The sequence below is a fragment of the Scyliorhinus canicula genome, chromosome 19 (assembly GCF_902713615.1).
Source record: "Scyliorhinus canicula chromosome 19, sScyCan1.1, whole genome shotgun sequence".
NCBI classification, from domain to species: Eukaryota; Metazoa; Chordata; class Chondrichthyes; order Carcharhiniformes; family Scyliorhinidae; genus Scyliorhinus; species Scyliorhinus canicula.
This window is the reverse complement of record NC_052164.1, coordinates 48,054,591-48,076,520: the sequence shown is the minus strand read 5'-3', so window position 1 is coordinate 48,076,520 and position 21,930 is coordinate 48,054,591. Positions and strand designations below refer to the sequence as shown.

The 21,930-nt window shown below is 47.0% G+C and overlaps 1 protein-coding gene across 15 annotated transcripts in view; it reads right to left on the bottom strand.

Annotated features, from left to right (window-relative positions):
• tanc2a (tetratricopeptide repeat, ankyrin repeat and coiled-coil containing 2a) overlaps positions 1-21,930 on the bottom strand; it is a 1,067,833-nt gene that overhangs the window by 8,489 nt on the left and 1,037,414 nt on the right. For all 15 annotated transcript variants that reach the window (XM_038778854.1, XM_038778853.1, XM_038778860.1 and 12 more), the window contains one exon: positions 16,958-17,058. In XM_038778854.1, coding sequence (XP_038634782.1) covers positions 16,958-17,058 — 101 coding nt within the window. The remainder of the gene's footprint in view (positions 1-16,957; positions 17,059-21,930) is intronic.

The window sequence follows — 21,930 nt, the reverse complement described above, 5'->3', positions numbered from 1 at the left end:
TCATCTAATACAGTACTGAGGGAGTGCTGTACTTTTGAAAGTGCAGTCTTTCAGCTAATACATTAAACCAAGACCTGGTCTGCCCCCTACTGTCTTTCAGATGATACATTAAACTGAGACCTGATCTGCCCTCTCAAGTCGATGTAAAAGATCTATGGCACTATTTCGAACAAGAGCAGGGTAATTGTCCTTGGCATCCTGGCCAATATTTATCCCTCAATCACAAACTGGTTATTTGATCATTATCATCTTGTTCTATGGGTGGCACGGTAGCAGTGGTTAGCTCGAGGGTCCTAGGTTCGATTCCCGGCTTTGGCACTGTTTGTGCAGAGTCTGCGCGTTCTCCCTGTGTCTGCGTGGGTTTCCTGAGTGCTCTGGTTTTCTCCCAGTCCGAAGATGTACAGGTTAGGTGGATTGGTCATGCTAAATTGCCCTTAGTATCCAAAAAAAAGTTAGGCGGGGTTATGGGGATAGGGTGGAGTAGGGTGCTCTTTCCAAGGGCCAGTGCAGACTCGATGGGCCAAATGGCCTCCTTCTGCACTGTAAATGCTATGATAAATAAAATAAATAATCTTTATTGTCACAAGTAGGCTTACATTAACACTCAATGAAGTTACTGTGAAAAGCCCCTAGTCGCCACATTCCGGCGCCTGTTCAGGTACACAGAGGGAGGATTCAGAATTCTCAGCTGGTACGGGAACTGAATCCACGCTGCTGGCTTTGTTCTCCATCACAAACCAGCTGTCAAGCCCACTGAGCTAAACCAGCCCCAGATTCTATGATTGTGGAATCTTGCTGTGCATTAATTGGTTGCCACATTTCTTACACTGCAACCTTGACTATGCTTCAAAAATACTTTATTGGCTGTGAAGTACTTAGAACTTTTCACGACCACGGGACATTTTAGTATCAATATAAATCTTTTTTCCATAAATCCCCTGCATGACAAGTATAAAAGGTGAAAGAATTTCAATCTATGACAAGGCAGGAAGTGAAGAATTGAGCGAGCAAGGAGTTTTGAATGTGGATGCAGAGCCTCCACAGAAGAAATAGAAAAAATATTTAATACCCACATTAAATAACCGAATGTTCATTCAACCTCAACACACAGACAGAAAATAACATAAGAAACAGGAGCAGATCATATTAAACTTGTTCTGTCATTTGATATAACAGTGGCTGATTTTCTGCCTCAACCCCACTTCCCTACCCACTTCCTGCCAAAGCAGCTTAAAAGTGGTTGAGTTTCTGAAAGGACAGCAGTGGTGAAATTATCATTATCCTGAGCGGTCAGGTCAAAATCCTCATGCTCTGTGGCTCAGAAGGGAAGGGGGGAGAATAGAAAAGCAATAGTGATAGGAGACTCAATGGTTAGGGGAATGGATAGGATATTCTGTGGTCGCGAGCGAGACTCCCGGAAGGTATGTTGCCTCCCGGATGCCAGGGCCAGGGATGTCTCGGATTGAGTCTACAGGATTCTTAAGGGGGAGGGGGCGCAACCAGAAGTCGTGGTGCTCAAAGGCACCAACAACATAGCTAAGAAAAGGGATGAGGATCTAAAAAGTGATTTTGGGGAGTTAGGTTGGAAGCTAAAGAGCAGGACAAGCAGAGTAGTGATCTCAGGATTGCCACCGGTGCCGCGTGCAAGTGAGACAAGGAACAGAGAGCGAGTGCAGCTGAACGCGTGGCTACAGAGCTGGTGCAGGAGGGAAGGCTTCAGATTTGTGGATTATTGGAATATCTTCTGGGGAAGGTGGGACCTGTGCATGAAGGATGGATTGCACCTAAACTGGAGGGGCACCAATATCCAGGGTGGGAGGTTTGCGAGAGCTCTTCGGGAGGGTTTAAACTAGTTTGGCAGGGGGGTGGGAACCAGAGCTATGGATAAGAGGATAGGGTAGCTGTTGAACAGGCAGAAATAGCATGCTGCAAATCTGTGAGGAAGGATAGACAGTTGATAGGGCAAAGTTGCACTCAGTGGAATGGGGTAAAGTGTGTCTGTTTCAATGCAAGGAGTGTCAGGAATAAGGGAGATTAACTTGGAGCATGGATCAGTACTTAGAACTACGATGTTGTGGCCATCACAGGGGCAGGAATGGTTGTGAGATGTTCCGGGTTTAGATGTTTTCAGAAGAATAGGGAGGGAGGTAAAAGAGGAGGGGGAGTGGCACTATTAATTAGGGAGTGCACCAAAGCTGCACAAGAGGAGGTAGTTGCGGAGGGTTTGTCTACTGAGTCAGTATGGGTGGAAGTCAGAAACAAGAAAGGAGCAGTCACTTTATTGGGAGTTTTCTCTAGACCCCCCAATAGCAGCAGAGAGATAGAGGAACAGATTGGGCGGCAGATCTTGGAAAAGTGCGGAAGTAACAGAGTTGTTGTCATGGGTGATTTCAACTTCCCTAATACAGTAGTCCCCCGTTATACCGCGCTCCGCAATACCGCGGTTCGCGATATACGGCGGGGGGACTTATGGACCCCAACTTACTCGGCCGCTGAAGTTCGCCACCTCTGCCGGAACAATTCACCAGCTTGACCCGGGACGGGCGGTGGGGCAGTGCAAGGGAGGAGGAGGGAATGGGAAACGCAGCCCCTGGATCGTCCTGCGCAGCGATCTAGCTCCTCAAGACCAGAATCCTTAGCACCATCAGCAACGCAGGGGAATAGGCTGCCGATATGTGTGGATGTAGCCTGGGGTGGGAGGGTGGTGTAACTGAGCCAAGGTGGAGCCCTTGCACCCCGGGAGCGTGGGCGTGAAGCCCAAGTTGCCTTGGCCAAACAGGCGCGAGCACTCTTGCTGTCTGTATTGTACAACATAAGGTGATAAAATATTTAAACACTTTGTATATTTTATAATCTCTTTCCCTGCAGTTCCTATTTTTATTCATCTAATTTTACTGCACTTTTAAACTATGTCTATACTGTATTTTAAATTTCTTTTGGACGTTAAAGTAGACTTTGTAAAACCTTTTCCCAACTTACCTTTAATTCTTGGCTCCCACCGTCAATTTGGAAAACGGGAGCAATTTGCAAGTGGAGGGAGTTTAACCAAAAAGCAGAAGCAAAAGCATTTTTCTTGTCACCTGGAAACTATAACAAATGCTGTTCACACCAACACCATGTTAATCTGTACAGCCGGGTGCTGTCAGCTTCCCTCTCCGGATCAAAGTGAGCCGGCCGCTGAAATTGACACTGCCGGCTGATTGGACATTTCACATCGTGGATATCCGCGGCTCGGATGTAACGCGGGTGGCTGTCTTGGACCCCAACACCCGCGTTATAACGGGGGACTACTGTATTGACTAGAACCTCCTTAGTGCAAATGGTTTGGATGGAGCAGATTTTGTCAGGTGTGTACAGGAAGTATTCCTGACTCAATATGTAGATAGGCCGACTAGGGGGGAGGCCATTGTAGCCATCTGGGATGGCCACTTTCAGTATACAAAATGGACACTCGCAGAGCCTATAGGGAAATATGGACAATACTAAGCAACAAGGTGGCACAGAGCCTGAATGTATATTTGGAAGGCAGTTTGCAGACAGAATCTAAACTGGGTCGATTTACATATTGATGGCCCATCTCCGGGAAACAAAGAACGAGTGCTCAGATAGCCGACACTGCCCCAATCAGAAGACACAAACAAAGCAAGGCCAACGGTCACCTAGGACATGCCCAGCCATCAAAGCACCCACCCCGTTATTGGTTTAGATCGATGACAATGATCAAGAAGTTGCCCAATTATTTGGGACGAAGTTTAAGGCCCGCCTAAAAGTGCGCAAAGCCCCTCCAAGTATAAGCAGGAACACCGGCCAAAGATTCAGCATCTTGGATTCGGCTCTCAAGTGGAGACACCCTTCCACCAGCACCACCAGAAGCAAGTAAGTTCAAGGTCAACGCTCGCTACCAGATGGACGACCTTAGCTGTACTGCTGTTACCTCTTCGAACCCAACAGCCTCAGATCTGAACAACGGCCATTGTTCCTCTGACCTAAGTGGGCAGCCGAAGTTAAGTATAGGTGTTAGTGATAGAGATAGTTTAGCTTGCAGTATTATTGTGCATGAGTAGATCTTACTGTGTGTAAATAAAGTAGTATTGACTTTGAACTAACTAACTGGTGTATTGGCTCTTTGATCGGTATTCGGGTTGAACCTTGTGGAGGTATCGAGAGATACCTGGCGACTCTGAAAGTATACTCATAATTAGGATCAAGAAAGGCGGCCTTATTAACCGCCATATTTATAGCAAGTAAACCGAGCAACACCATATTGGACTTGATGCTCGGAAACGAACCAGGCCAGGTGTCAGATATCTCGGTGGGAGAGCATTTCGGTGACTGTGACCGCAACTCCTTGACCTTTACCATAGTCATAGAACATAGAACAGTACAGCACAGAACAGGCCCTTCGGCCCTCAATGTTGTGCCGAGCCATGATCACCCCACTCAAACCCACGTATCCACACTATACCCGTAACCCAACAACCCCCCCCCCCCCCCTTAACCTTACTTTTTATTAGGACACTACGGGCAATTTAGCATGGCCAATCCACCTAACCCGCACATCTTTGGACTGTGGGAGGAAACCGGAGCACCCGGAGGAAACCCACGCACACAGGGGGAGGACGTGCAGACTCCACACAGACAGTGACTCAGCCGGGAATCGAACCTGGGACCCTGGAGCTGTGAAGCATTTATGCTACCCTGCTGCCCCAAGTCATGGAGAGGGATAGGAATAGACAGTATGGGAAGGTATTTAATTGGGGGAGGGGAAATTATTCTGCTATTAGACAGGAGCTGAGGAGCATAAAGTGGGAACAATTGTTCTTGGGGAAATGCACAACTGTAATGTGGGGGGTTGTTTAAGAAGCACTTGCTGCGAGTGCTGAATAGTTTTGTTCCACTGAGACGAGGAAGGAGTGATAAGGTGAAGGAGCCTTGGGTGACATGAGAAGTGGAGCTTCTAGTCAAGAGGAAGAAGGAAGGTTACTTAAGGTTGAGGAAGCAAGGATTTGACTTGGCTCCGGAGGGTTACAAAGTAGCCAGGAAGGAACTCAAAAATGGACTGAGGAGAGCAAGAAGGGGGCATGAAAAAGCTCTGGCGTGAAGGATTAGGGAAAACCCCAAGGCGTTCTACACTTATATGAGAAATAAGAGCATGATCAGAGTGAGAGTAGGGCTGATCAGGGATAATGGAGGGAACTTGTGCTTAGGGTCTGAGGAGATGGGGGAGGCCCTAAATGAATACTTTGCTTCAGTATTCACTAGAGAGAGGGACCTTGTTGCCCATGAGAACAGCATGAACGAGATTAATAGACTCAAACAGGTTGATATTACGAAGGAGGATGTGCTGGAAATTTTGAAAAGCATCAGGATAGATAATTCCCTATGGGCCTGACGGGATATATGCAAGGTTACTACAGGAAGTGAGGAAGGAGATTGCTGTGCCGTTAGCGATGATCTTTGCGTCCTCACTCTCTATTGGAGTAGTACCCGGGGCGGGATTCTCCGACCCCACGCAGGGTCGGAGAATCGGCCGGCAGCGGCGTTATTCCCGCTCCCACAGGGTTTTTAAATCTCTGACCGGCCAAAAACCAGCGCTGTGCAAATCCCGCCGGCAGCCTCTGAAAACAGCTGGCGCCGGCGGGATGTCATTATATTTTTAGTTTCCACAAATCTCCGGCCCGTTTGGGCCGAAGTCCCGCCGACGTGGCCACGGGTCACGTCGGCGAAAATCACAGTTGCTTTAAAACGTCGTCAACCATTGATGATGGTTGACGCCGTTCAGTGTCGGTGGGGGGGGGGGGGGGGGGGGGGGGGGTGGTTTGCGGCATCGGGGGGGGGGGGTTGCGGCATCGGGGGGGGGTTGCGGCATCGGGGGGGGGTGGGTTGCGGCATCGGGGGGGGGGTGGGTTGCGGCATCGGGGGGGGTGGGTTGCGGCATCGGTGGGGGGTGGGTTGCGGCATCGGGGGGGGTTGGGTTGCGGCATCGGGGGGGGTGGGTTGCGGCATCGGGGGGGGTGGGTTGCGGCATCGGGGGGGGGGGTGGGTTGCGGCATCGGGGGGGGTGGGTTGCGGCATCGGGGGGGTGGGTTGCGGCATCGGGGGGGTGGGTTGCGGCATCGGTGGGGGGGGTTGGGGGCAGCGGCGTGCAGAGAGGGGGGGCGACGGATGCCCGGGGCCAACGCACCGTCGCCCCCCCCTCTGTACGCCGCTGCCCCCTACCCCAACCACCCCCCCTACCCCCCTCCCCACCACCCCTACCCCCCTCCATCGCCGCCCCCCCATCCCCCCTCCCCACCACCCCTACCCCCCTCCAACGCCGTCCCCCCATCCCCCCTCCAACGCCGCCCCCCCATATCTCGCAACGCCGCAACCCCCCACCCTCAACGCCGCAACCCCCCCTCATCGCCGGGTCCCCCCCCCTCAACGCCGGTACTCACACACCCCCCCTCTCTCCTCCTCCCCCCCTTCCTTCCTCCCCCCCCTCCTTCCTCCTCGCCCCCCCCTCCTTCCTCCGTTAGTGGGGGGGGGGGTGCGGCGTTGGAGTGGGGTAGGGGTGGTGAAGGGGGTAGGGGTGGTGAAGGGGAGGGGGTTGGGGTAGGGGCAGCGGCGTGCAGAGGGGGGGGGCGACGGTGCGTTGGCCCCGGGCATCCGTCGCCACCCCTCTCTGCACGCCGCTGCCCCTACCCCAAACCCCCCCTTCACCACCCCTACCCCCCTCCAACGCCGCACCCCCCCCCCACTAATGAGGAAGGAAGGGGGGGAGGAGGAAGGGGGGAGGAGGAAGGAGGGGGGGGGTGTGGGTACCGGCCTTCAGAGGGAGGGGGGGGTGTGGGTACCGGCCTTCAGAGGGAGGGGGACGGGGTGTGGGTACCGGCGTTGAGGGGGGGGGGAGACCCGGCGTTGGGGGGGGGGGTTGCGGCGTTGCGAGAGATGGGGGGGCGGCGTTGGAGGGGGGTAGGGGGGGCGGTGTTGGAGGGGGGTAGGGGTGGTGGGGAGGGGGGCAGGGGCGTTGGAGGGAGGTAGGGGTGGTGAGGGGGGGGTGGTTGAGGTAGGGGGTAGCGGCGTACAGAGGGGAGGGGGGGGCGACGGTGCGTTGGCCCCGGGCATCCGTCGCCCCCCCTCTCTGCACGCCGCTGCCCCCAACCCCCCCCCCCCCCCCAATGCCGGGTCGCTCTTCTCCCCCCCCCCCCCCCCCAATGCCGGGTCGCTCTTCTCCCCCCCCCCCAATGCCGGGTCGCTCTTCTCTCCCCCCCCCCCAATGCCGGGTCGCTCTTCTCTCCCCCCCCAATGCCGGGTCGCTCTTCTCTCCCGCCCCCCAATGCCGGGTCGCTCTTCTCCCCCCATCCCACTGGGTCTCTCTCTCTCCCCACCACACAAACGCCGGGACTCGCCACTTCCGCAGCTGGAGAAACTGACGCCTATCGCGTCAGTCCGCTGCTGGCCCTTCCGGGAACGGAGATTACCAGATTAAAAGAAGGCCCGGACGCCGGAGTCATGCACACCGCTTTTTCCCGCCGGAAATGGGCGTCACATCGGTCCGCGGAGAATCCCGCCCCTGATGTTTGGAGGGAGGCGAATGTTGTTCCCCTGTTCAGGAAAGGGAACAGGGAAATCCCTGCAAATTACAGACCTATCAGTCTTACGTCTGTGGTGAGCAAAATAGTGGAAAGGATTCTGAGAGATAGGATTTATGATTATTTAGAAAAACATAGTTTGATTAAAGATAGTCAGCATAGCTTTGAGGGACAGGTCATGCCTCATTGAATTATTTGAGGATGTGACGAGACACACTGATGAAGGTCGGGCAGTGGATGTGGTGTATATAGATTTCAGTGAGGCATTTGACAAGGTTCCCCATCGTAGGCTCATTCAGAAAGTTAGGGGGCATGGGATACAGGGAAATTTGGCTGTCTGGATACAGAATTGGCTGGCCGATAGACAGCGAGTGATAGTGGATAGAAAGTATTCCGCCTGGAGGTCGGTGACCAGTGGTATCCCGCAAGGATCTGTTCTGGGACCTGCTGTTTGTGGTTTTTGTAAATGACTTGGATGAGGAAGTGGAAGGGTGGGTTAGTAAGTTTGCCAATGACACGAAGGTTGGGGGAGTCGTAGATAGTGTTGAGGGTTGGTGCAGGTTACAACAGAACATTGAGAGGATGCAGAGCTGGGCTGAGAAGTGGCAGATGGAGTTCAACCTTGATAAATGTGAAGTGATTCATTTTGGAAGGTCGAATTTGAATGCTGAATACAGGGTTAAAGGCAGGATTCTTGGAAGTGTGGAGGAACAGAGGGATCTTGGGGTTCATGTACATAGATCCCTCAAAGTTGCCACCCAGGATGATAGGGTTGTTAAGAAGGCGTATGGTGTGATGGCTTTCATCAACAGGCGGATTGAGTTGAAGAGCCGCAAGGTTTTGCTGCAGCTTTGTAAAACTCTTGTTGGACCACACTTGGAATATTGTTTCCAGTTCTGGTCGCCTCATTATAGGAAGGATGTGGGTACTTTGGAGAGGGTGCAGAGGAGATTTACCAGGATGCTGCCTGGCACTTTGAAGAAAGGTTGAGGGAGCTAGGGGTTTTCTCACTGGAGCGAAGAAGGCAGAGAGGTAATTTGATAGAGGTGTACAAGGTGATGAGAGGCATGGATAGAGTGGATAGCCAGAGACTTTTCCCCAGGGTGGAAATGGCTGTCATGAGGGGACATAATTTTAAGGTGATTGGAGGAAGGTGTAGGGGAGATGTCAGAGGTAGGTTCTTTACGCAAAGAGTGGTGGGTGTGTGGAATGCACTGCCAGCAGAGGTGGTGGAGTCAGAGTCATTAAGGACATTTAAGCGACTCTTAGACAGGCACATGGGCAGCAGTAAATTGAAGGGGTGTAGGTTAGGTTGATCTTAGGTTAGGATAAATGTGGTCTGAAGGGCCTGTACTGTGCTGTACTGTTCTGTGTTCTAGATACTCCACTATCAAAATTGCAAACCATGGCTTGGTAATAAATTTCTTTAAAACTTTGTTCCCAAAGGAAACAATCTATTTTCTAAATTGAAGAAGGCATCAATCACAGTTCCTTCCAAGAAAACAAATGTAGTAGGTGACAGATAGCATTGACTTTCTGACATTCGTGATACATGAGCATTGCCTGGCAGAAAGAACTTAAGAACTTCACTATCCACACTTTATACATTACCTGGAAGACCTAGATGGAATCGATATAATTAATCAATTTTCTGTTCAACTTAAGGCTAGTAATCTTCCTGAGAGAAACTTTGAAAATTTGTGGAACTTTGAAAAGTTCCAACTTCAGCTTGTACTAAATTTAAAACCTACAGGGTCAACTGTGGGAAGTCTCCCAGTAATATTGTACAAACTGGGGTATCACAGGATATCTCCAAAGGGTGATAGGTGGAAGGAATGTCACAACTCTCTGACAGCTTGTGGGTGAGTGCCTTAACCAGCAGCACTTAAAGACACAAAGAAAAATTTGAAATGAATCACTGGACCAGTAGACAATATATCTGCCGTTGTCAATCTAAGTATTCAGGGTTGAGCGTTTCTGGGGGCTAGGACTTGTCATTTCTGATTGCTAGCATCTCAGTTTGCCTAGGTCAGCACTTGTAAAACCTGTCCCCTTAAACAGAGTCTTTGACATTAGATCAGAATGACGTCAATGTATAGATTCTGATGGGTTTATTGGTCCTTGGGCTAAGATCTGATAAGCAGGGCTTCTGTGGTCACCTGATATGGAAAATAAATCCATACCTGACAAATTACAAAAATCAAACTGATAAAGAGCAAGATTACTTTCATAATTGGGAGATATCTCATTTTCTGGAAGGGAGAGGACAGTAAAGTATCTTCAAATTGAGCTGTTGATTATAAACATCGTATCTGCTATCCTGCTGTCACGTTTAAGACCCTAGGATGCAAGTCATCAGTCCTGGGGACTTTTTTTTAGGTGTAATAATTTTCCTCTCTTTCTCTGCTGATCCACCCAGCAAGGATCAAGAATCTTTGTGAAATTTTCTAAACCCTCGTCTGTGAAGACAGACAAAAAAATACCTGTTCACGCCATTGCCATTTTTTGTTTTCAGTTATCAATTCCCTAGACCAACTGTCCAGAAGGTCAACACTAAGCTTCAATTACTGCCTTCCCTTCAAATACTTATAGAAACCTTTATCTGTTTTTATATTCCTAGCTAGCTGTCTCTCATTCTTAGCCTCTTTATTAGCTTTTGCGTAATTTTTTGCGGATTCTTAAATTTTGTCCAATCCTCTAGACCTGTTCTGGCACTCTAGGCTAGTGCGCGGTCAATGATCTTCTTTGCAGATTCATTCATTCATTAAGGGTTGCAGGGCATACTGAAGGGCAAGGACAAACAGACGGATATTGTGATACACATTGTTACCAATGATGTAGACAGAAAGAGAAATTAAAAACAAAAAAGTGTTCCATAGGCCCCCTAACAGTCTGAATGAAATAGAAGAGTAGATATGTCGGCAAATTTCAGAGAAGTGTAAAAGTAACAGAGTAGTGATAGTGGGGGATTTAAACTTCGCCATATTAACTGGGATAGCCATACTATGAAAGATTTAGAGGGAGTAGAATTATTAAAATGCATCGAGGAGAACTTTTTAAGCAAGTATGTAGAAGGACCTACAAGAGAGGGGGCAGTTCGGTAGCGAAGCGGGGCAAGGGGCAGCATGGTAGCATGGTGGTTAGCATCAATGCTTCACAGCTCCAGGGTCCCAGGTTCGATTCCCGGCTGGGTCACTGTCTGTGTGGAGTCTGCACGTCCTCCCCGTGTGTGCGTGGGTTTCCTCCGGGTGCTCCGGTTTCCTCCCACAGTCCAAAGATGTGCGGGTTAGGTGGATTGGCCATGCTAAATTGCCCGTAGTGTAAGGTTAATGGGGGGATTGTTGGGTTACGGGTATACGGGTTACGTGGGTTTAAGTAGGGTGATCATTGCTCGGCACAACATCGAGGGCCGAAGGGCCTGTTCTGTGCTGTACTGTTCTATGTATCTATGTAAGGGTTTGAAGTATCAGTGTGGGTGCATTTTGCAGATAGTGATCATAACTCTGTTAGATTCAAGATTGTTATTGAAAGGACAAAGATGGGCACCGAGATCAAAGTTCTAAATGGGGGAAGGCCAACTTGAATAAGATCAGATATGATTTGGCCAAAGTGGACTGGGAGCAGACACTTTGACGTAAATCTGTGACGAACATTGGGATGCACTCAAGAATGAAATAGGAGAGTACAGGGCCAATATATTCCAATCAAGAAAAAGGGTAGGACCAACAAATCCAATGAACCCTGGATATCGACAGATATATAGAATATGAATCAGGAGAAAAAGGGAGGCTTATGGCAGATATTGAGGGCTCAAAACAGCAGAAGCCCTAGAGGTGCATAGAATGGGCAAGAGGGAACTTAAAAAGGAAATTAGGAGAGCAAATAGGGGACATGAAAGGATACTGGCGGATGAAATAAAGGAAAATCCTAAGTTGTTTTACAAGTACATTAAGGATAAAATTATAACAAGGGAACGATTAGGGCCCATTAAGACCCACAGAAGTAATTTGTGTGTGGAGCCTTGGGCGTAGGTATGGTTCTAAATTAATATTTTGTAATATTTTGTGTTGGTGTTCACTCGTGAGAGGGACAGTGTTGGTATTTGTCCGGGTATAAATCAGGGAGAAGGACTGTAATAAAATTAAAGAGATTAACATAAACAGAGAGGAGGTTCCGAGTGGTCTGGCAGGCTTAAAATTAGGCAAATCTCCAGGGCCAGATGAAGTGAATACCAGGCTGTCGAATGAGGCAAGGGAAGAAATAGTTGGAGCGTTGGAAATGATTTTCAATTCCTCTCTGGCCACAGGAAATGTGCCATGCCATATGCTTTCTTTACTGCCACTTCTACCTGTGCTGCCACTTTTAAGGAACTGTGGACCTGCACGCCCAGATCTTTCTGCGTGTCTATGCACCTGATGGATCAGCCATTTATTTTACAGCTCCCACCTGAATTGGATCTACCAAAATGCATCATCTCGCATTTGTCCAGGTTAAATTCCATCTGCCATTTCGCCGCCCAATTTTGCTGCCCATCTATATCCTTCTGTATTCTCTGCTAATCTTCATCACTATCCGCAACTCCTGCAATCTTAGTATCATCCATAAACTTGGTGATCAGACCAGCTACGCTTTCTTCCAAGTCATTTATATATATTACACTTAACGAGTAATCCACAGACCCAGGGAAATGCTCTGGGGACCTGGATTCGAATCTCACCACGGCAGATGACGGAATTTGAATTTAATTTAAAAAATCTGGCGTGGGTCTCACCCAAAGATGTGCAGGGTACGTGGATTGGCCATGCTAAATTGCCCCTTAATTAGAAAAGTTAAAAAATAAATAAAAAATCTGGAATTAAAAGTCAAATGATGAGACCATGAAACCATTATCAATTGTTGCAAAAACCTATCTGGTTCACTGGTGCCTTTAGGGAAGGAAATGTCATCCTTACCAGGTCTAGCTTATATGCGACTCCACACGCACAGAAATGTGGTTGACTCTTAAATGCTCTCAGGGATGGGTAATGCTGGCCACGCCACGGACACCCACATCCCATAAATTAATAAAGGAAAAAAAGGAGATTTACCAGGATGTTGCCTGAGCTGGAGAGTTTTAGTTATGAAGGGAGATTGGATAGTCGGGGGTGTTTTCCTTGGAGCAGAGGAGTCCGAGGAGGACATGATTGATATAAACTAAGAGGTGTATAGATAGACAGGAAGAAACATTTCCTCATGGTGGAGGGATCAATGACCAGGGGGCCTAGATTTAAGGCAAGGGGCTGGGAGGTTTAAAGGGGATGCGAGGAAAAACCTTTTCACCCAGAGAGTGTGGGAGTTTGGAACACGCTGCCTGAAAAGATGGTGGAGGAAGAGACCCTTGTAACATTTCAGAAGTATTTAGATGTGCACGTGCTATCCTAAGGCATAGAAGGCTTTGGACCAAGTGCTCGCAAATGGGATCAGGATTATTGTTTTTGACTCATGCAGACGTGATAGGCCGAAGGGCTGTTTTTGTGCTGTAGGACTCTATGAGGTACTCTATAGTTTAGAAATGCATTAGTCATAGCTTTTCCTGGATAGGCACTTTGGACGGGATTCTCTGATCCTGAGGCTCGATGTTGACTCAATGTAAACACCATCGCGTTTCTCGATGGCGTCAACATGGCCTCAGGAGCAGCAATTCTGACCCGTACAGGGCACCATTATGACACTGGAGCGACCCACGCCGCTCCAGCTGCCAATCCCCGGTGTCAGATGAGCACCGCAGGCTCACGCATGTGCAGTGGGACCATAGTGATTGCCACGCATGCGCAGCGGCTTCCTTCTTCGCGCCGGCCCCGACACAACATGGCGTAGCGCTCCAGGGGCCAGTGTGGAAAAAAGAGGCCCCCAGCCCGAGAGACCGGCCCGCCAATCGGCAGGCCCCGATCATGGGCTAGGCCACAACAGAGGCCCTCCCCCGCCAACCAGGCCGCCCCCACACGCATCCACGCTGAAAATCCTGCCAGCTAAGAGCAGGTGTGGACGGCACCAGCTGGATTCGGCGTGGCCACTCGGACCATCCTGGACCGAGAATCGTCAGGGGGGCCCCGTAGAGTGGCCCTCGACCGGTGGCGCATCGATCGCGCCGGCGCCAATGGCACCAGTTCTCTTCTCCATAGAATCGACGGACTGACGTCAGGGTGGCGTGGCGCGACTCGTGCCGGTCTCGGTGATTCTCCGGCCCGGCCCCGGGGTGAGAGAATCCAACCCCTTATTTCTCATCAAACTGTGTTTTCAGTTTGTAGGTTGTCTTCAGGCCTCTCTGGTTCCAGGAAAACAACACCTAGAGGCTTTCTGGAGAGCGAGGCAGCTCTCAGAGTGGCCTTCTGGAGAGTGTTAACTGGATCTTTCTGGAGAGAGTTATCTGGATCTTTCTGGAGAGAGTTATCTGGATCTTTCTGGAGAGAGTTATCAGGAACTTTCTGGGAATGTTAACTGGAACCCTCCACTGTGTTGCTAGAATCAAAACTGAAAACAAATTCAAACCTTGGGACTCTGAAAAAAACATCCTAGTGGAATAGGATCCAATCCCCACCTAATAATGGGCAGGGTACAAGGGCCAATCCATTGGCCACCAGCCAATCAATCAAACCAAGTCCCAACCCCATCTTCCTCTTTAGAGCCGGCAGGTCTTCAGCTTGTTTAAACCAGCACAGCCTTCCGGATTCTTCCTGTTTGAATTAAAGATGCATGCTGCTTGATTTAAAGTGAGGTGACCGTTAAACATCCATGAATCAAAAATGTAACAGCAAAAATTAAAGGGGAAATAAGGGAATAAACAGGGAGTATACAGGAAGGACCCTTACAGACTTACCACTAACAGTGGCAGGGTTTCATTCGATTTGATACTATCTTTATATTCCTTATTTAGCCATGGATAATACATCTTTCTCAAAGAGCCTTTATTTCCCTCTGGAATAAATCTATTCCAAGCATTATTAAATATATCTCCTTAAAAGTCTGCCACAGCATCTCTACTGTTCTACATTTTAACCTTGTTTCCCAGTTCACCTGAGCCAGCTCTGCCTTAATTTTCTCATAGTTAACTATTTAGCTTTAAAACACAAGTCATTCCTTCTCATAATATAACATGCTGCTTCATTAGTGATCTTTGCAACAGTTCTTCATTGCTCCAATGAGGATTTAAAAAGGTCTTCTTGGTGCTGCCTCACATGTCTTGTAGTTACCCTATCAGGAGCCTGATTAATGGGTGATGCTCTGGGCTCAGATTGATTAGAATTTGGTGGTTTCGACACTGCTGTTCCGGTCCAACATCGGCCTTGCTGATTTGGGAGGACAATCCCGGCCAGTGTCTTCACTGAAAAATGTTTGGGGTAGTGCACAATGCATTGTAATACGTAGCAAACAAAAAACAAAATCAGTGTAAGCTTTTGTGAAGATGATTTGTGTTGAAGGAGTTTGGAAAAGTGGTACATTTGCTAACACACAAGATCCACTAGAGGGCTATCTAGATTAAGCCCTGCTTAATCTGCTAAAGGAGTTTCAGTTTCATATTTCATGGCTTGTGCATGAAAACAGATTTTAACCAAGACTGATTTGCACCAATATAATAACTTGGAAGGGATAATTTAAAATATCAGATTCAAATTGGGCTCCATATTGCACAGTTATTACGGAATGGATTTTAATCACTTTTTCTTTGTTCTCTCCACACTAGGCTAGTTCCTGGGATGAGAGGATTGTCCAATGAGGATTAAGTAGACTAGATCTATATTTATTTCCTGGAGTTTAGAAGAATGAGAGATGATCTGTTTGAAACATTTAAAATTCTTAAGGGGCCCGACAGGGTGGATACCGAGGAAATGTTTTCCAAGGCTGACAAATCTGGAACATGTGGTCACTCTCAGGGTCACACTCTCAGAATAAGGCGTGTGCCATATAGGACTGAGAAGAGGAGAAATCTTTTCACTCAAAAGTTGTGCATCTCTGCAATTCTCTATCTCAGAGAACTGTGGGTGTTCTGCTGTTGAGTATATTCAAAACAGAAGTTAACAGGTTCTTGAATCGAAATGAAGTCAGGGTTATGGGGATAGTGTGGGAAATTGGAGTTGGAGTTAAGGCAGAATGATCGAACAACAGAATAGGCTCAAAGAGCCAAATGGCCGACTCCTGATCCTATTTCTTATGTTTGCATGCACCTTCCCTGCCTGTACTAATGACTGATTATTAAAAGAAAGTGGTCAAAGGGAGTCTCTTCCCTTACAGCAAGGAATTTGTTTGCCTCTCTTCAGCAGCTCTGCAGAATGACATGGATCAGGCCCAGGTGGGCGGTGGGGGCATGTGGCCTTCAAAGCCCAACTATAATGTTCTGCAGCAGGGTACGTTATAAAAGTTTTTAGAACCGCATTTCATACCGATTTTAATGCAGATTCAGGGGTGTCTTTTCTAATGCACCATTTGATCAGAAGGTTTTATTTAATTCTGAGGACTGATTGACCTGTAAAGCTTTGAAGAGACTTGCACTTTTTCTACGATTAATTATTTTGAAAAATATTTGCTAATGTTTAATGATAATTTCATCTTGCAATCCACTTTTCAAACTTTTGATTATCCTTTCAATTATTGAGAACACTGTAAATTTGATTGGTTGGACTTTGATACAAAATTCACAATCGGTTGACAGCTAACCCCATTTATTAATGTTCAAATTGAACAGAAAATCCAAAGGATTAAGGGATACGCTACTAGTTGTGAATTTCCAGAAATTGTTGGACTATTTATGTTGCTCACAGCAGCATCTCTCCCTTATTTACCCTATTGTTTTTACAAATTGTGGGAATGTCATTTCTTTGGCTAGTGAATTAATTTTACAGATTTAAAAAAAACGCAAAGTTCTAATTATTTTTTCATACAGTTTGTGTCTTTTTCCACTCTCTTAATTCAATCTTGTTTTCCCCCTCTCTTATCAATCTTCGTTCTCGCCCTCTATTTATTTTTCTATACCTGATTTGATTCTAATTCATCTGATTTCTTTCTTTGCCGTTCCTCTTTTTCGTTTTCAATCATAGACTTTTGGTCTTGCTGTTCAATAAGATCCCCGATGTCCTATTGCCCGTGTCATTTTTATCATACCGTACTTCCAGCAAGTTACAGTGCCCAAATGATTTCAAGCTAAAGGTTTCAGGAAAATGTCTAACCAATGGGATACCCCATGAGATGCCCTGCTCCAGCAAATCTGGCCTGTTGCATTTTGGTGCAGAAATGATAAAGCGTTTTGAGAATCCTGTTGACTGGATAGGAATGGCAAAACATGGTTAGACAGTAGTACATGAAGAGCACCTCAATATTTTGCAAAACACTTTTTTTCCTCTCCCCTTTACCTGCTGCTCCGCTTTGCTCTAGCTCTGGCATAATAAGCTTCATATGCCTTGGGTTTCAGCTCCAATGCTTTGGTTGCAAATTCCTCAGCCATCCCAAAATCCTGCAGAAAACAAGATATACATAGTAATAATTTTGGGGTACTGTGTCAGAGAGAGGGAAATTAAATCAACAATCATGCTGGAAATCACTTTCAGCTCAATTGTTTCTCGCTCTCCTTTATTTGACAGATTAAAATGTGTCAGGACCAAGCAACAAAGAACTATTTGCATTGTACCAGAAATTGAAGTCTATTCCACGTGAAGGACAAGAGTGCAAGTCAAGACTTTTGATTGATTCACAATTCTGAATTCCCAGACATGACACAGTAGAGATTAATACTATTACTGGTGTTCAATTACAGAGTCAGCTACTCTATTAACCACTTGCAGTGTTTTCTGGTTCTTTGCAGCCTTCATATATCACTGATGTGACCGATGTGAAAGTAAAAGGGAGTCATCATGAGCATACTAAATTGCCTGGCATGGGATCATGCTGGTATATTTCAGGGGCCCAGCTTAAAGTGGCATTGATTGTCCAGTCTGAACATACATTCCATACACACTGTGATGTTCAAAATATTGATTATGGAGTAATGGAGGCCAGGATGAACTGTGAAATGACTTGCTATATGGAGTTAGTTTGGCTCATCTGCGATGAGATAGCATAGCCACACACAAGTTGCCTCACTCTGAATTGAAGGATCACTTAACTTCAGAAATCAATTGGGATAAAGCTTCACTGTTAATTTTTACATATTGAAAACAATAATATCTGGTTCTGATTTATGCCATGAGTTTCTCGATTTATAAAAATGATTTAAAAGGAATGCAACATTTTCAGCTGTAGAGGTTTAGTAAGAAAACATACTAATTTCAAATAGTGTACAAAAGCTTACACAATAAACAGAGTAAGAACAACAAATTTCTTCCTGTATTGCTGTATTGTGCATGACCTTAAAACTCTATCAATTCTGATAATGCACTCTTGACACCACAAAGTTTCACCAACTCAATATTATTTAACTAGAGAAATGCTATCTCGTTGATTTTTCATACTCAAGCCGGATTTTAAATTACAGTAAGTTTGATGTACTTCCTGGTTAGGTTGTTAATGGGTATCTGGTTTCTGAGATAATTAAAATAGAAATAGTTGCGTTTCACGACTGGGTTGCGGACATTTGTCTTTCAGTCAGTTGTAACATTATTGTGTTGCAGGGGATTGGAATAATGCTAGTATTATCTCCACCAGGAGGTTGCATGGAGAGGTAGGTTAATTTTGTTTTTACTGATATTGAGTCAGAGCCTGGTTTAGACCTTATATTGAAATTAGTTTTAAAAACGTAATTTATTCTATAAGTGCTGAAGGGATTAAACACTTTATATCGATCTGTATTATACACACAAGCACTGCAGGAAGCATGCCCAAGGACACATCTCGCTGGTGATGAGGCCCAGGGAGAAGGTGAGCAGCAGATGGTCTTTCTCAAGAAGGATCTTTTCACAATTTTTTGCAATGGTGTCATGTTATCTGTGGAGAAGTCATAATCATCCAGAATTGTTATTGCAGCGGACTGTTTACCTTGGAATGAACATTATGCTCAAACAGGATAGATAATCAGTAGCCACAGTCTTGATAATGGGGAGCCAGTGATAAATATTAGGAGACAGCATGTACGTGTCTTTGTACTGGTGGAATATTATAATTAAATAGGCATGCACCAGTGATAATTGGTTAGTCGTTCTCATATACTATACATGATGTAACCATAATTGATAATCATGATTGGGCACAGATAACTAGTAACAAATAATTGGCAATGCTAATTTCTTTTAACCAAATCTGAAGTATAACTGTATAATTCCTGAATCAGAGATCTCTGGCATTCCCAACTTGGAATGCCATTAGCCATGCTTAAAGTATTATAATAAACGCCGAGTTTATAACTCCAAGTCTTTGCCTGGTTTCACATGAGTGGGAGAGTGAAGTATACTAAGATCGAATAGCTGTACTTTTCCCCAAAACAGTCTTTGGCAGCAGAAGATGGTTGCCTTGGCTAGGCACAAGGACAAGATCTCAGTTTGGTGACTTTTATCTTTGATTGTACCCCTGACTCGGTGCGAGTGGGTAATTAAGCTGACAAATGGGTGGATTTGATTCAGAGTAAACCAGACCAGATTAAGGGAGTGTGTGGGGGGAGAGAGGCTGCTCTCTAGAGACCCGAAAGGCAGCGAAGTACATTCTGTGAAGCTGCTCCCTAGTGTGGTGGGGGAGTGAAGTACATTTTGTGAAGCTTTGCTCTAGAGGGAGGGAGGGAGTGTTGTACACTCGGTGAAGCTCCTCCGTGGGAGACCCCAGAGGGAGCAGAGTACATTTTGTGAAGCTCTGCTTTAGGAGGCAAGAGGGCACGCACTACAGATAGTCACACACTCTCTCCGAGCCGGTGCAAGGGAAATGAAGTGCAGAGTGGTGAAGTTTCCTGTGAGGAGGACGCCCTGAATTCACACAAATTGTGTAGATTTTCTATCACTATTTAGATACTACCTAGTCTGCTGATTGGGAATAGTGAAATAAAATAGACATGTCAGAGTCAAGAAAAGCTAAATCCCAAAAGGCAGAACTTAAATTTGTGACCAAATGGGAAGGGGAAGGGACGATGTCCCTTTTCCTTGCCCAAAAGCACTTTAATTGATAAAATATAAAAACGAGGGTGAATTTCAACAGACACTCTGCTGTGTAGTAAGAAGGGCTGGAAAGCTCAAACAAGCTTGTTCAGAAATATCCAAGGAAAACAATCCAAGTCTGTCCACTCTCTCCTCATAACTAAAACTCTTCAGCCCAGATAACACCCTGGTAAATCTCCACTGCACCCTTTCCAGTGCTATCATATCCTTCCTATACTGTGGATTCCAGAACTGCACAGAATACTCTAGCTGTGGCCTAACCAATATTTTATACAGCTCCAGCATAGCCTCCCTGCTCTTAAACTCTATGACTTGGCTACTAAAAGCAAGTATGCCATATTTTTGTTTTCTATCACTATGTCACGGTACAACCCCAACATCAGCTGGAAGCAGTCTGCTCAGTTTTATGCCCAACTACCTTGGATGGCTATGGTAGGTGTCCTCTGGAGACCTGAGGTCTCCAGTCCACTGCGGGCTCCTGCACTGGTGCCCCCCTCGGCCGGGCCTGCTGGAGCTGTTGGGATCAATGGTAGAGGGGATGAGCAGACGCCACTAATGCTGTGGCTGTCTTGAGATGAAAGCTCCAGGGCAGTTGACACATGCTTCTCCTCCATCTAGGTGTGCAATGACACTTCCTTGAGAGGAAGGGGCATCTGGAAGGATGTCCAGGGGCCTCGATCCCCTCTTGCCTAGTGACCGTTGCACCACTGAGCCCACAACTACAGCGATGAAATGAAGGTCAGAGCATATATGGACTGAAGGTGCGATCTGGTTCTCATGGTGGTCGCCATCCTGTCCACTCAAATGCCTAGGTTATGGCACAACTCATGGTGGATATGGACTCCTCCATACCCCATATCTAAAACGGTGCATAATTGCTAGCATATGTTATATTTTTCCCTTGCCTCTGCTGCATAGCCCAAAGGCTTCTTGTGGCTGCAACAAGAGTCCTGGCATCGGCACAAGACTCAGCAGGAGCCTGGTCCCCAGCAGCCCTCCCTCAGTTGCTGCAATGTGCCTGTAATGTGCTAATCATATTGCACTCCCAAATCGACATGCAACCATGTCTGAGTGTAACTGTGCTAGTGGAGGTGAATGTTAAGGCAGATGACGATCCCCTGGAGGACTGGCTGCTTCGTCCACAGGAGTGGAGTCTTCTGGCTCCCGCCTTGGCTGGGATCTGGTCCTTGGATGGTAATGTTCTGTAGTGGAGGATAAAAAGATTACTGATAGACATGGGGGTGGGGGAGGTTCAAAGATTATGGGGGTCGAGCTGAAAGCAGAGTCTTGAAGGACTGAATGGCATACTTCTGTTAACCTGCATGGTCATATGTAAGATTTACATGAAGACTCATCACAGTTTGAGCACTTCTCATTTCATCACATCCATGCTGTGTGGCCATTTGCCATTGTAGTATCGTTCCCTCTTCCTCTTTATTCCTGGCTGGTTCAGCCTCCACATCAGCCACTGATTGCACTCCCTCCTCACCAGTGATTTCCATTGCCTCTTCCTTGGTGGCTGAGAGGAGCCTCAGAACTGGAACTCCTCCTTCTGTGTGTCTCCTCTTATGAGAATTATAGGTTTGCGTGTCCTGCATGACAATGTGCAGACTTAGCGGCATGTCAAGTGATACCTAACGACCTTGTCTCCATCCCACATACTCAGCTTTCATTCATACACTGCATCCAAATACGCACTAAAGGCAAACTTCAGCTTCAAGTGCCATGTGACACTAAGACTGATCATGCATTCGCTCTTCTAGCATTGCTGCCCACTTGCATTGATGATCATATATGAGATTCCTGTTGAAGATATGATACTGGTACTTGCCTTTGTAGATTGGAAGAGGTCATTTCCTGCACTAGACCCAGGTTCGATCGGTGACCCCACAGTAATTCACCTCCTCTGCCACCTCGGTCCAGGCTGTCTTGGTGTGCTGGGAGGGCCTTCTTGTGCCATCTTCAGGAAAGAGAATCTCCCGCCTTACCCTGATGGCCTCGAGGAGAACTTGAAGGGAGGCATCACTGAACCTTGGGGTTGGTCTGCTTTGGCAGTAACTCATCTCTCTAAAGAATATGGCCAAAGGGTCATCTGGACTCGAAACGTTAGCTCTTTTCTCTCCCTACAGATGCTGTCAGACCTGCTGAGATTTTACAGTATTTTCTCTTTGGTTTCCAAAGAATATGCCACTCAAACAATTGAGAGTCGTGGCAGTGATGCAGTGCCTTGTTTGAAAGGAGGCTCTTTAATA